This window comes from Pararge aegeria, chromosome 21, assembly GCF_905163445.1.
Source record: "Pararge aegeria chromosome 21, ilParAegt1.1, whole genome shotgun sequence".
Lineage (NCBI taxonomy): Eukaryota > Metazoa > Arthropoda > Insecta > Lepidoptera > Nymphalidae > Pararge > Pararge aegeria.
In genome coordinates this window covers 12758727-12773820 of record NC_053200.1, presented here as the reverse complement: position 1 = coordinate 12773820, position 15094 = coordinate 12758727, and the positions used below count along the sequence as shown (strand labels likewise).

Genomic DNA, 15094 nt, shown 5'->3' with positions numbered 1-15094 from the left:
TGGTGCTGTCGCTATGCGTATTAGTTATATTTACGGTAATTTAAATGAATGACTTCTGACTGGATTTCATTTGTGTTGTTACCAATATGCGGACATAAAGTTTCTTAAAAAGGGCTCTGTACATATTCTTCACTACTTTATATTTGTTTCTGTGATGACGATAGGCAATAATGGGAATTCTGCGATATGATCCACAAAATTTGTAGGTATGGTATTTAATCGTAATATTCGTTGTTTATTAGCTACCTGTTGCGAGATTTGATTAGCTAAAAGCTAAGTAATATAAGAGGGTTAGGATGGTTTAGTATTTATGTATATAGTAGTGTGTTATCATTTATTTTGTAGATTTTAATTAGTTTCAATTGTGCCAGTCCGTATTTTTATTATGGTAAACAGTTTTTATTTCAGATTATGTTACAATATTTTAAGTAGATCCATATGACACATGATAGATAATATGTTTCGTAAACTTTAGGTTCCACAATTTCCTGTTTAAAGTCCATTAGTTTTTATTCCAAAATATTTTAATGGTAGATTATTGAAAAAGTAAAATAGTGGATTTAGTCACCTTAATTTCATTCTCATTTCCACATTTATTAATTTATAGTGTTTTAGCGAATATTAACGATTTTTTCATTATCAGCTTGATTCAACACATTTTTTTCTTTTATGTTTGAATCTATTGTTCTAATGGCCGTTAATTTTTTTTAGTTTGTTTTGCACCTTAATTTTTATTTATTTTTCTTTGACTCCCGCGTATTATTTGTAGATATTCTACCAGCCGTACTTCATGTTGTACGGCGAAGTTTTCGCTCCGGACATCGACCCGCCATGCGGCATGGACGTTGGTAACCAGAAGTGCGTCACCGGTCGCTGGATCACCCCCATCGCGATGACAATCTACCTCCTCGTCGCCAATATCCTCCTTATAAACCTTCTTATTGCCGTCTTTAACAATATCTTTAACGAAGTCAATGAAGTCTCGCATCAGGTTTTTTATTTTATTTGCTTTTAATTTTATTTTATTTTGCGTTAATTTTAACCCTTTTTGAGTGTAAGAATTGAGTGAGTGAAATTAGACGGCTCTGTTATCAGTTTACTATCAATAATTTGATGCATCAATCAAATGAATATTTTAAAGTTCTACTTAATATTTCTCTGCAATTTTATGCTTGCAGCTTATCTCTTTTCTATAAATTATTCACTTTTAACTAACCGTCTAATTGCGCTTTGAGGGATGATTCTAATGGAAGCTTCGATGACGGGAAAATTTTGTTGCGGCATAATTATCTTGTAAATTATGTAAGACCGTACTTTAAATAGATACAATAAAATATACGAATTGTATTCATAGAAGTTGACTACTAAGAGAACGTTATTTGCATTACAATATGCCTATTTACTTTTAATTACATCCCTGTAAAAGATAAAGGTTAATCCCCATATATATCCCACTAATGCCAAATACGACAAACAGAGCCGATGGGATTGCTATTAGGGCCTTAAAGATGTGCTTTTGTTTATAATAGATTCTATTTAAGTAGCATGAATTCTAAAGGTAAAAATAATTAACCAAATGATGTCTTACCTATATCATATGAAAATATCCAGCAAACATTAAATCGATAATCAGAACTGATTATGACGCATTTTAGATTTGGACGCAAACGTGTGCATTTCGTAAACTAGATAGACCCAAATATGTTTCAATTTAAATGCAAATTGTACGTATTGCCTCGAAGCTATTGTTCCTGAAACCATTATCCGTGACAGATCTAACACATAGAATATAATACAGCAAGCATTGAACTAAAGTGTCGCTCTTTGTAATATACGAGCTTTGATATCAAATTCTAGTTATTTTGTTTTGTACGTATGCTTCATGTCATTATAACATTTTATACATTAGCACGAAGTAAAAGCCAGCTTCTTTGTCGTGCGCGTATGAGATACCTCAGTACGTATATAAAATCCAATTCCGTGCAGTCATGCACAATATTGCAGGTCTTTGTTTTTACCAAAAGTGCAACGCGTTAAATTTGTAATAATTATTGCAAAGTTATCTTTCAATATTCAAAATAAAATAATATTTGAATACAAATGCTTCGATATTATATATTAATTATTTTTTTAATAATTAAACAACTTTATTATAATTTATCGCAAAAGCACTTTTTTCGCGTCATTCCTTTGAACTAAATAATATATTTGTAACTAAAATTTTATCTCTAGGTGTGGATGTTCCAAAGGTTCACAGTGGTCATGGAATACGAACAGAAACCTGTATTGCCACCTCCAATAATAATATTTTGCCATATTTACGCCACATGCAAGTGGGTAACCAGGAATGTATCGCATCAGAGGTTTCAATATGATAATGGGCTTAAGTTGTTTTTGGAGAAGGAAGACATGGAAAGGTTGTATGATTTCGAGGAGGAATGCGTGGAAGGATATTTTAGGGAACAAGTAAGTCTTTTTTTTCTATTCCAATACAAGTTAGCCCTTGCCTGCAATCTCACCTGGTGGTAAGTGATGATGCAGTCGTATGGTAGTCATACCCTAATCGGTTTCTACGCGACATCACACCGGAACGCTAAATTGCTTAGCGGCACTTGTTTGTCGGTAAAGTCGTAACTAGCCACTGCCAAAGCCTCCCACCAGACCAGACCAGAGAAAATTCAGAAATTATGAATTCCCTAAGTTTATAAACCTAAACCTAAGTTTATTTATGACAACATTAAAGAAGAAAAATAAGAATTAAACATTCTATCATGTCTTCTGCTTATGCTTAAGACTAAACATATACAGATCAAACAAAAAATAGTTAGTAGTAACTTTAAGTCGATAATTATGTAAATTTTATTATTGTGCCTAACTATAAGCTAAATATTTTCCGAAGGTGACGTTGACGTCAGCTTACACTACTTTTTAATAAAAGAATTAGGTGATAATTTAGTGCTTCTTTTTCAGGAAGTTAAATTATCAAACTCTATAGAAGAAAGAGTGAGAAACACAACGGATAGGGTAGAACATATCACGACCAAAATGGAAGACTTAAATCAAAAAGCTAATTGCCAAATACAATCTGTACAGGTATTCGTTTTAAAATAACATAAATTCACTCTTTAATCATTAACATCATCATAAATCGCGACCCGTTGATATCCATAGAGGAAAGTTCACCGGAACAATGAATTACAGAAAGGATATTTGCCTTTCATGTCAACCCTACTCGAGGCCGTATGCCGCCGGTCCATTGAGCCGTACTATTGTTTTATTCATTTCCACCTCATTTTTCCGGTTCCTTTCAAACTTTTGCTACTCTGACCTGAATAATTTTGAACAGTTTTACTGTAGTGTTAGTGTAGTGTTGACTAACCTGCTTGGGTTTTAATTGTTTCTTCATTTTCTGAAATTGATAATTGCTTATAAAATTTATAAGAATAACTTTCGTCGCTTCAATTTGTAAGTCGACAAAAGGGTTCTAGGTGCAAATGCATTGAAACTTTCTCATTAATCATTATCATTTCAGCTTGTGGACGTCTTGTTTTTGGCATTACTTGCTGATCGCCATCATTCCTAGCCCTCCACTTTCCCCTACATTTAGCAACTTCCTTAACTTTCGTTATAAAGACAGCCCACAGTGCTGGAGGGTGCTCTAACCCCGGTTTACTTTGAAGTCTAAGTGTTCGCCCGTTGCTTAATAAAATTTTTGCTATTATTCCGCATTGCCGACTTAAATTTAAGAAGCTCTCGATGTCCATTTTTTCACGAAACTTCTGCCATATTACATTAACAACAAAACTAATATAGTTTTTTTTCGATACTTTCAGAAATGACAGTTATCATATAAGTATAATATTTTCGTGTTCAGTTTTGTAATTTTCTCGTACTTATCTCATATCGCTGTCACTGTATCAACCCTACTCTATTCTATTAGACGTAGGTATGACCTTTCACATTATCCCATTCATCACGACCTTTTCCATATCCATTATAGTTGTGAGTTTTTAAACATCTAGAATTTGTATACTCGTATATCTATTTACTTCTATATTAGTTTGTGGATAACCAAATTATTTGTAATGGATGCCATTTTTTTTTAAATATCTTTTCTAACCTATCACAAATGTGATAGAATAATTGTAAATACATAATAAGAATTAATCATATTTGTTAAAACTGTTTATTTAATATAATTCTTTTATAAATATAACCTAAGATAAACTATTTAAAACTAAATAAAATCTAAAACGTCCTCGAAACCACCGCAGCGAGGCACAGTTCCTAAAATTGTTTTAATTTATGCAATTAAAAATCACTCGCTTCAACAGTAAAGGTAAAAAAAGGAAACTTGCATACCTGAGAGTTCTCCATAAATTTTATAAAGCATGTGAAGTCCACACTATTCGCACGTGGCCAGCGTGGTAGGTGACTTAAACCCTTCTTATTCTGAGATCCGTAGTCAATAATGATGAAGCTTAAAAAAGTAACATCGCATTTTGTTTAGAATAAAAAACATGAAAGATTGTGGGAAGGGAAGGGAAGTGGGAGCTTTATTAGGTTTGTTTTACTTTTTCAGAGTGTAGAATTTAGGTTACGCAAATTAGAAGATGTTGCAGAGCAAACCATGAATCATCTAGCTGTGATACATCGGTTCATGGCAACACATCCGTCGCTGGTAAACCGCGGGTCAACTGACACTTTGGGGCCACCTCCACCAAGTTTTGCGGCTGGAGTACCGAGGCTCAGGACGGCCAGCGATAGGTCTGAGGTGAGTTCTGTGCTTCAAGCAAATCTGACATTACGCGACAAAATTAACATAAAACAGTCTAACAATAATTCATTCTGATGACCTAAGGACTAGGCTAGACCTAGCCACTTGACAGTAAAAGCTACATTTTTGTAAACAAAAAAAGTGGTAAGATGCTAGTGGTTTGAGCTTCGGCCTTCTTTTTGGAGCGGACCGAGTTTGATTCCCGGCACGCACCTCTAACTTATCGGAGTTATATGCATTTTTAATTTAAGCAATCAAAATATCACTAGCGAAGGAAATCCTAAAGAATCTATATAGTGGTTCTAATCCAATTCGCACTTGGCCAGCGTGGTCGACTTCGTCCTAACCTAAACCCTTTTCATTCTGAGAGGAAACCCGTGCCATGTAGTGGGCCGGTAATGGAATAATATGAGATATATATATAGTAAGTAATTATGACGATTCAGTAAATTCAATTTAAGAACTGGCCACGCTCATGACATTATGACGGCCTTCGATTCAACATCGACTTGACTAAAATTAAAGCATTGGAATTTGAACTTTATCTTATTCACTTAACTTTTAATTTTTTTGTGTCAGTGAGTATTCTTACCCACGCGTAACATACGCTTAAAACATCACCTTATCTCTCATAAGATCACATTTCAGTAATTTAATTTAGCCGAGATGGTCTTGAGTCGATATAGCGACAATACTTAACCCTAAATCAGATATTAACACTTATTTCCCATTATCCGATCCGATGTCGTGGCATATCATATACCTTCAAATATACAAGATATTTTGAAGAATCTGTTCAAAAGTGATGATGCCATCTCTAATGGTAGCGGGCTAACCTGTTACGTCTTTTACCGTAATCGGTTTGAAATACAAGCTTTCGAAATGTGGGTTTATAGAAGAATGCTAAGAATTTCATGGGTAGAGGATGTAAGTAGCACCACAATATTACAGAGGTTAGGCCAGAATCTGATCTGAAATACTTAAAACTATTAAGCAAATAAAGTTAGAGTATTTTGGTCATATTATGAGAAACAATAAATATGAACTCCTTCAGCTGAAAAATTCAGGGGAAAATAGCCGGCAAAAGACCACCCGGCAGTAGAAGAACATCTTGGAAAAAATGTATGCTAATGGTTCTGAAAAAGTACACGATCTCTGTTCCGTGCAACTGCGTCCAAAGTCCAGATAGCCTTAATGGTTGCCGACCTCGGAGTCGGCACTGCAAAAAGAAGATAAAGAATAGTCCACCAATCCGCAATGGGCCAGCGTGGTGGGACTACGGCCTTAACCTTTTCTCATTGTGGGAGGAGACCCGTGCCCTGTAGATGACGAGATAAATAGATCTATTTATGATATCCGACTCGTCGACGATATCGTACCGGATAATGAGGAATAGCAGTCATAACGACGCGACGTGATGTTTACCATCTACCTAATATGTGTTGCTCGTCGTTCAAGCATGTTACATTTAACATTATCAATGTTATCTGTTTGTTGCGACTTTCTTTATTTCCTTCATGTATATGTTGTTTAAGTTGTTTTCCGGATTTTTGTTTGTTGTTCGCATTGTTGGTTTACTGGAATTCCGTTTGTGCTTAACGCAATTTGTGATCTGTTTTTGGGGAATCGTTAAAATTGTTAGATTTTATACAATGAACAATAATTGCATCATTAAAAAACGTGTGCGACCAAATTAATAGAACTGTCTTGCTACCTACCAAGGAATTTGTGTGTGTGTGAATTTTAGTAAACAATATTTTTTTGGAAAATGTCTAACAGGTATAACTGAGGCCTTTTTTTCTCAGTTGGATAAGAAGATTGACAGATAACAGTGTTTTTGTAAAAACGCATACGTACTTTGCCTAACGCTTGAAACATTCTCACTACAAGCGAACAGTAAAGCAATTCAAAAATAAGTATTGTATTTTTAGCCCGCAAATTACTAGATGATGTCGATCAAAATAGATTAATTACAGCTAGCGTGACTCTAATATCTCAAAGCACAGCCGTTTTTTTCAGAAGTTCAACTTCTCGCAGATCGAACCTGCTCGTTATTTTTACTACTCACCGTTAAAAAAATTACCTAGACCCTTTTTTTCACTCCAAATAAAACCTTCTTTTTATATAAACCTCTGAAGTGTTCCGCTGGGTCCTCATTATAATGTAAATTGAGAAATTTCGCTTTTGAACACGACAATACTGTTTCGTTGTTGACTCAAGGCAAATAGACTTTGAATTTACAGACTTTTCCGCTTACTATTAAAATAAACACTGTTATATTGTTAAGTCCAAAGTAAATATTTCATCAGGAAATTAAAATTATTACAGATCGAGAAGAAGAATACCTCGGAGGTTCATTATTTTTCTCGAATTGTTGAAGTAGCCAGGAGACACTTCCAAATAAAATATTGATATCAACGGAACCGAAAGTTCTTATTTCTTAAGATATTAAAAATATAATATAGTGTATGTAAGTATAATTGTCTAAAAAATCTGCTGTTTGTGTGTTATTTTAGGGGTCATTCTATCGTCTACTGTCGCACAAGTGGCTTTGCGGTCACCATCTTCAGTTCTTAAATTATTTGTTTCAAGTTTTACTTGTTCGAGTAAAATTTAATCAGTCAGTTTGAGGATGTCTAATAATCATTTTTTATATTATACTCCCTTCCAATTGGTAAAAATAAGTATATCAAGCACTTAGCTATAAAAAGCAATTCATTTTTATCTGCAATCAAAGTATTGACTTCCAAAGCAAGCAATATCGATATCAAATCTTAACTTATAAAACACGTTTAATATAGAAAATCTGGAAAACTTTTCCCATTATATCGAATCAAACAGAAGTAAAATTACAGCGATCTCTAGACCCAGATCACAAAATGCATACTAGATGTGCCTTCATGAAGCATAGTATAGATTACGACACTTAGCAGAGAAAGTAGAATCTGTTTATAAAGTTTATATTTTGAACATAAAAGTATAATAACTTACAAACAAATGATCGCCAAACATCAGCTATTGTTTGCAGACGTAAAAAGTCTTGTCTTCTTTCGCAGGGATTGAAGAAGCAAACTATGCCGGAATAAGTTCAATAAAATACTGAAATGATGTTAGCGCAGTGGTATTTGCATAGAAAACTCTAGAAAATTCTTGAATAACTATTTTAACAAGTGTCGTAGTGTTTACCTAGCTTTACCGTAAGATCACACTGTATCGAAATAGTCAAAAGAAGTATATAGTAACTTAAATCGCATCAACTTCGTAGTAGATTCAACGTTTCGAAAATATAACTAATACGTTCAGGAGCAATTTATCAACATTGTCAAAATTTCAATATTGTTTGGTGGGTGACCAAATAAATTAATTTGTATCGGGAAAGTTTAAAGTTTTCGATAAGACATATAGTTTTAAAACAGTAAACCAAGTGTGATCTTACGCTCATCGTGGTCGCGGCAGGTGCTGTCGGACAGTGACACCGGGGTGGCGCGCTTCGTGGTGCGCCCCGTGCAGGAGGAGGACGAGCACGCCTCGCAGGCCTCCGAAGTAAGCCACTTCAAGGAAATCTTATTCCGCGTTTTATTGCTCGGGCTAACTTTTTCCCCTTAATCGTACATACATTAGTACGAAATTATTTTTAGCTGACGGTTCTATGATTTCTTCGTAGAAAATATGAATACATAGTGTATTTATAGTTTCATTTCCTCCTTATTTCCTATGAACCAGTTATCCTGACTTAACTTAGTTATATTCTTTGAAATCTATAAACTGCTTTTTACTTTTACAACTTTTAAGTAACGCTGAGTTGACAGCTTTTTTTAAATAATTTAGATCTATCATAATTTTTCCAAATTAAACAATAATTCTAAATTAAAATTACCCAATAAAAAAATATAATCTAAAAAACTGCAGATTAAACAAACCTAATATTTATGTTTTTATTTCTTTCTTGCGTTTCATTAGGGAACGATTGTGGAAACAGTAAGTTGATAATTAATATAATAAGTCAACTGATTGCCTAAAGAATCCAAGAACTAAGAAATTCGGTAACTATGTTATATCTATTACGTTATCTATGTACCTACGCTGCCATTGTGTTGAAAATAATTTATATTTCACTTCCATTACAACAGAATTTTATATATTTTGTAAATCTTCGTCATTTAACATAGAAACCGTTGCGTTGAAATAATAAATATTTTAGAATAATCATAATATTATAACAAATAAATAAAAGAAATGTCAGTGAAGAAAAGATATGGAAGTGTCATTAAAATGACAATGTTGTATTTACTACTCTATTCTCTAATAAAAACAACTAAACTACTATTAACTATTTATGATGACAATATTGAATTTGTGCAAAATCCTACTTTTATGAATATTATTGAACAAAAGAAAATTGTGATTATTTACCATAATACAATCAGTTTGGAAACAAATATAAGAGCTTTTTACGGGAACTCAATGAAAATGTTTCTAAACAAAAAAAATAAGATGAGAAACGTACTTTGTATATTATTTTTTGATTTATATTTTAAACAATAAAACGCGGAAATTTTGATAAATGAATTTTATTGAAAAATACTTCCTGTCGCGTAAGATGGCACAGTTATTTATGTTCTTAAATCCTTTACATTATAATTCCTTAACACTTTGCTTTCTTAAAATTAATAATATACTTACTTCACTTTTGATTGCATACTATAATGAAACATTATTGATAACAGGGTATTTAACACTATGATTATCTTAATATATTATTATAACAAATATCGAGTCTTTTTATATTATTTATTAAATCAGTTAATACAATATTATCATTACTTTATGTAATTATTTTCAATAAAGTAATAGTTTTTAATTTCACGTGTTTATTGAGCACGCACATTTGTAAAATCAACATTCTTATTAGAGTAAAATACCCTATTATGTATTTGTCTCCGTTATTCTCGTTGTTTCGTATAGCTTCAGCTTTATACCACTTGTAATGTCAACAATAACGTTATCAGTTATATCCAGCAAAAGTTATACAACACGGGTTTAAAGCACGTATATGTTATTCTGATATGATAACACTGATTTTCTATCTCATCAAAATGCTAATTACACCCGAAATGCATTTTGTGGCTTCCAATAAATGTTTTTTGACTTCATAATTTGCAATCAACAGTGTAACTAATACGATTTGAATGCCATAGTTGATCCACTGTAGTTTATGTAATATTATATAGTTGTTCAACTTCATTATGTTTTAGCTTAGTCCAATATCACATTATTTTAATTATAAGGTTTATTAAAGAAACATGATTAATCTTTTACTCACTCGAGTTACACACACACAATTTTATCTCCTTTTTCATACATTTCAAATCCTTTCTCATATCCTTTTTCAAACGTTTTAATAACTTTGCTATTGCCATTACACAATATATATATTACACAATATATAGGACGAGTTGCCACAGTCCGGGCCTGATGCTGGACCTGAAAAGGAGCCTGAAGCAGATTCCATATCGACGTCATCAGGGGGCAGTGTAGCTGGACCTGATGTGACGGTCATCAGGCCAACAGCGCCCGTCACTCCCGCCAGGCAGAGGTCCTCAGATAGCAACAGGACTGAGCCTAGCGATGAGAAGAAAGGTACAGAGGATGGAGACTTGATAAGTTCTGAAATATGTCTTATGTAAATGTTTACAAAATGAAACACATATACAAGAAAAGTTTAAACTTAATTTGTAATAATCCGTGACAGTCCAAGCAATCAGTTTTCCTCCTCCTCTAAATCTTCCCTAAGGTCCTCTAAATTCGCTCTCAACGCAAGAGTTCAAGATATTATAAAGTTAAAAAAGACTATGTTTACGGTTAAAAACATAAAGTTTGCTTGAAACACAAGTGACATCAAAATTGTTTGAAAAGTTAAGCGTAATAGCTGTTGTAAAGCTAGTCGCTTTTATTATTTACACGTTGTAATCTATCCGATTATAAAACACCATTTTCTTAATAGATTACAGATAGTATTAATCAAAATTATACTGATATTCCGTAAAGAAAAAAATATACTGTTTTTAGATTATGACAATTTTATGAGCAACCTTTTGATTATATTTGGAAATTGTGATTTTTTTAAACAATATAGTATCATCGGTGGCTGACGACGCATTTTTACCGGAAGTCCGTGAAGTTCCGTCCGACACGCACAGCTTACGTCCTCGAACCACTTCCGCTGGGACCAGGCGTACTGCCAACGCAAGACGGTAAGATAACTTTGTTATTCCACAAAAAGCGGTAAATCAAGCTGGTATAGATGAAGCTAAGCTTAAGGCTCAGATTACGCTAATGATCCACTCCGGTACAGTTCTTTTAAAAAAGACTAAAGGGAAAAACGACGGTATATGGGGCCAGAATTAGGCTCATACGAAGTGAGTGACTCCATAGACAGTTGAGTATATGCTTAAATTTAGTTGCGTATTGAATGTTATGTCTCAACCGAGTCAATAGCTCTACAACGTCAAAAGAAAATGTACTCAACGCAGCTTGCATTTAAGTCTATGATTCCATATCTCTACACATGCTAGCGTAGATGTATGGAAGAATTTGATCTTTAAAATAAGGCATTAAGTGCATTTAACTCTAACATTATAGCGATTCGATATTGGAATACCAACGTACCTCGCAAGTTACGCTTTCTCGTATTAAGTTTCTAGATTGTTCTACAAGGAACAGGAACAGCGACCGGAGTGGAATCGTCTTTGTAAAAAGTTACAACACTAATTTCATTAAACAATAGGTGGAGTAAAGTTAGCTTTTAAAAAAGTAAGGCACTGGCAACTAGCAAATTGCAAAATTAATAATCACTAAAGATATAATATACAGGATGCCTAATTGACAGCTATCGGTGGGCTGACAAATTAGACTATTAAAGATATAATCTCTATATTTAATTATTTCCATTAAATTTCACTCATATCTGTGGAATCATCCAGATCATTTAAAAAAATGTGTGTAAGTTGATTTACAAAAAGGTATTTCGAAGTAATTTAATCCAAATAATTATTTTAATAGTTTATCGGACGGAAATTCATACATTCAGCTAATGACATTAATTTAATTGGAATCGATTACTATCACCGCCTATCATCGTGACCTATATACTCACAGCATCTAATCGCCGTTTGAGTATCTTTGTATGACTGGATGGTGAATATACCAGTCATTGAGCAAACTATTTCAAAACTTTTTTATGTATTTTTCTTGATCAAGGCGGTGGTTTATTAGACCTGCCTACTTAGATACTTTATTTATTATTGTTCGGTGTTGTACTAAGGGAACTTGGAAAATCGTGGATACCTTTTTATTTAGGATACATTTATAAACCCGATCTAGCTATTAAATAACTTAATAATTTCTTTAAAATGTCGACGAATATTTTCTATCTCTAATTCTTCAACTGTTTGCCTCACCGATAGCTCTGAAAATAATATCCTGTATACAAATTGGAAAATAAAAAAAAACAATTCGAATATCAACAGCAGTAGAGTTTACAAAATCAATTACAGCTTAATAATAGGATCTAGATACATTCATCTCGTAAATTTTATTTTATAGCATGCGAGCCACTTTTTTTCGTTCATGTTGTTTCCCGAAAACCAATCGTTCATTTTGTTATTCACACACAAAATTGGAATACAGCGTTCGTTCTCGGATACTAAATTTACCATCGCCATAGATTGTTTTAATTTTATTTTTTTTGTTACTTTCTTGCATCTGTTAGGAGACGGTTGTGGAAACAGTAAGTCAAATAGTCATTTGGCGAATGGCTTTGCTTATGAATATAGCGATGTAGATAACGAGTAGTTTTAGAATATAATATCATTTTAATGTTCACAATAATAAAGTATTACACACGGAGACTCTTTAATCGTCTTTAACGGCACCCCAGTTGATATATCCTATAGTATTTATTCTTAAAGAAAACCACAAACAAAAGTTCTATTGATAAAATAATTTTTAATTTGGTGTATAAAGAAATACCCTATAGCGAATGCAAGCGACTGATGTTCAGTGGTAAAAAAAAATCAATACTAATAACGCAAATGAGAAAATTATCCTATTTGTTTGTGCCGTAGGTATATTCAGCTCAGCAATTTGTGTTTAAATTGGCAACTTCATGCCCGTTTTCACTAAACCTAAAAAGTGCCTAAATTAAATGCCAATTTAATTTAGGCACTTTTTAGGGGATAATATTTTATTAGGGGAATGTCTATAGAAAATATCGTTTTACCAACTCCTAGGTGACAAAAATTGGTAAACGGTTTATGTATGCTTAGGAATCTCCTTAGATAAAGCGTTACTTAATTAGGCATTGCCCTTGTTCGTCGTTAGTGAAAACGGGTATTAGCATCTTGCAGATGAGCATAGCCAGCCTTTATCCCGGAAAAGAAGATAGGAACAACCTACGTGTTTTTAAGTGGTAGTAGATCTTTTTGTGACACAGCTCATCAGGGTTACGACTACCGTCTTGCTTATGACGGCCGCCAAACAGCATTGTTGTGTTCTGGTCTGATAGGCATATGAGGCTTTACACATACGCCAGGCTGATGGCCACAGGGTGGAATTTTGTAACGTGTTCCTCGCATGCCCTGGGAGGTTTCGCTCTGTTTATAGGCGATTATAGCTGCTGGGTGTGCTTTTGTTAAAATTATTATAAAATACTGAGAGGCAGTTATTTGGAAATTTAGACACACACAACACTAGATTTGACCCTTTTTAGAGATACTTTGACGGCTGATTGGCGAAGCGGGCAGCGACCCTGCTTTCTGAGTCCAAGGCCGTGGGTTCGATTCCCACAACTGGTAAATGTTTGTGTGATGTGTATGAATGTTTTTCAGTGTCTGGGTGTTTATATGTATATTATAAGTATTTATGTATATTATTTCATAAAAAAATATTCATCAGTCATCTTAGTACCCATTACACAAGCTACGCTTACTTTGGGGCTAGATGGCGATGTGTGTATTGTCGTAGTATATTTATTTATTATACTTTAGATCGGATAAATTAAAGGGGAAGTCGATTTGAGACGTTTAAGAAGTAACCGTGTGTCTAATGTAAACTCTTTATTATCAGTAGCTTATTATATTATACACTGACACGCTCATATATTACCACTTTACGCATTTTGTTATTTACAATAACACATGCACTTTTTGTTTATGTTCACTCACACACACAATATTGGTGACAATTCTGTTGTAAATAAACATCTGAAATTGTTAAATTGACAGGTGTCATAGTGCTATCCTTTTCTACAAGATGCATTATGATAAAGGCAGCAATAGTTTGAGACCTGTCAATTTGGTTCACTTTAGAGATTTGGGTACATCAAAAATGTCTATTATAGAATTATTCATTGTCAAATTAGTGATTGGCGTTTCTTTAAACACGTGTTTGGTTATGTCGCATTTATATTGTATTTATTTGTAATTTAAAAATATTTAATTAATAAAACTGTCTTGTTTTGAAAAATTTAAATGAACTTATCATAATAAATTAATATCTCCTTCTAATAAATATGAATGCAAATTTGTATGTAAAACACATAGTTTATTATTCTTAATTTAAAATATTTATCTCCGTAACAAACTCTCTGTAAAATAATCTGTTTTAAAAATAATCGTAATAACGTTTTGGTTTATGCATTTTGTGAAAAAGTAATACTATTTAATATTTATATACTCTTTGTCGAAATTTCATAAAATATACGTTTAACTATTATGTAGTTAATTATAACAGGTAAGAACTTGAGTAGATAACTTACGAATTTAAATACTTTTTTAATTTATCGATTTTTACATCAGTTAAATTAATTTTCTTGATGGTAAGCAAGAAAAAAATGTTCTCAATACCTCTTATTAAACTAAATTAAGCTTAAATTTGTCAGGTCTGAGTATTTGTTCTTGGACCAATGCACATGAAATTTACTTTTATTTAAAAAACACTTGCTAAACCCGTCTAAACACTTTGTAAATTTAGGAATAAAATATAGGGGTATTTCAGTGTATGCCCGACTTCCCGCGATACAGCCCAAAGCAAACTATAAATTCTGAATTGGTTCCTGGTGGTTCTGAATTGTGTCGGACATATACCAACATAAACTTGACCTTGAGTGATACAGGCGTTAGGGCTTCACACCACGCTCTTGTAAAGTCCGTAGAGTGCGATTTATAGTTGTAGGTGAGGCATAGAAACGGCTAATGGTTTTGCAGACCATTGGTCTGCAACTGACAGTAAGTGCCAGGGGTGCTACACATTTAGCGA

General features: G+C 33.2%; 1 protein-coding gene across 4 annotated transcripts in view; it reads left to right on the top strand.

Moving 5' to 3' along the window:
* LOC120633016 (transient receptor potential cation channel trpm) overlaps positions 1-15094 on the top strand; it is a 357472-nt gene that overhangs the window by 327932 nt on the left and 14446 nt on the right. For 3 of the 4 annotated variants that reach the window (XM_039903046.1, XM_039903047.1, XM_039903045.1), the window contains exons 19-25: positions 770-991; positions 2233-2466; positions 2971-3093; positions 4583-4774; positions 8234-8320; positions 10228-10417; positions 10914-11031. In XM_039903046.1, the coding sequence (XP_039758980.1) occupies positions 770-991; positions 2233-2466; positions 2971-3093; positions 4583-4774; positions 8234-8320; positions 10228-10417; positions 10914-11031 (1166 nt within the window). The remainder of the gene's footprint in view (positions 1-769; positions 992-2232; positions 2467-2970; positions 3094-4582; positions 4775-8233; positions 8321-10227; positions 10418-10913; positions 11032-15094) is intronic. The other variant, XM_039903048.1, reaches the window with a different exon arrangement.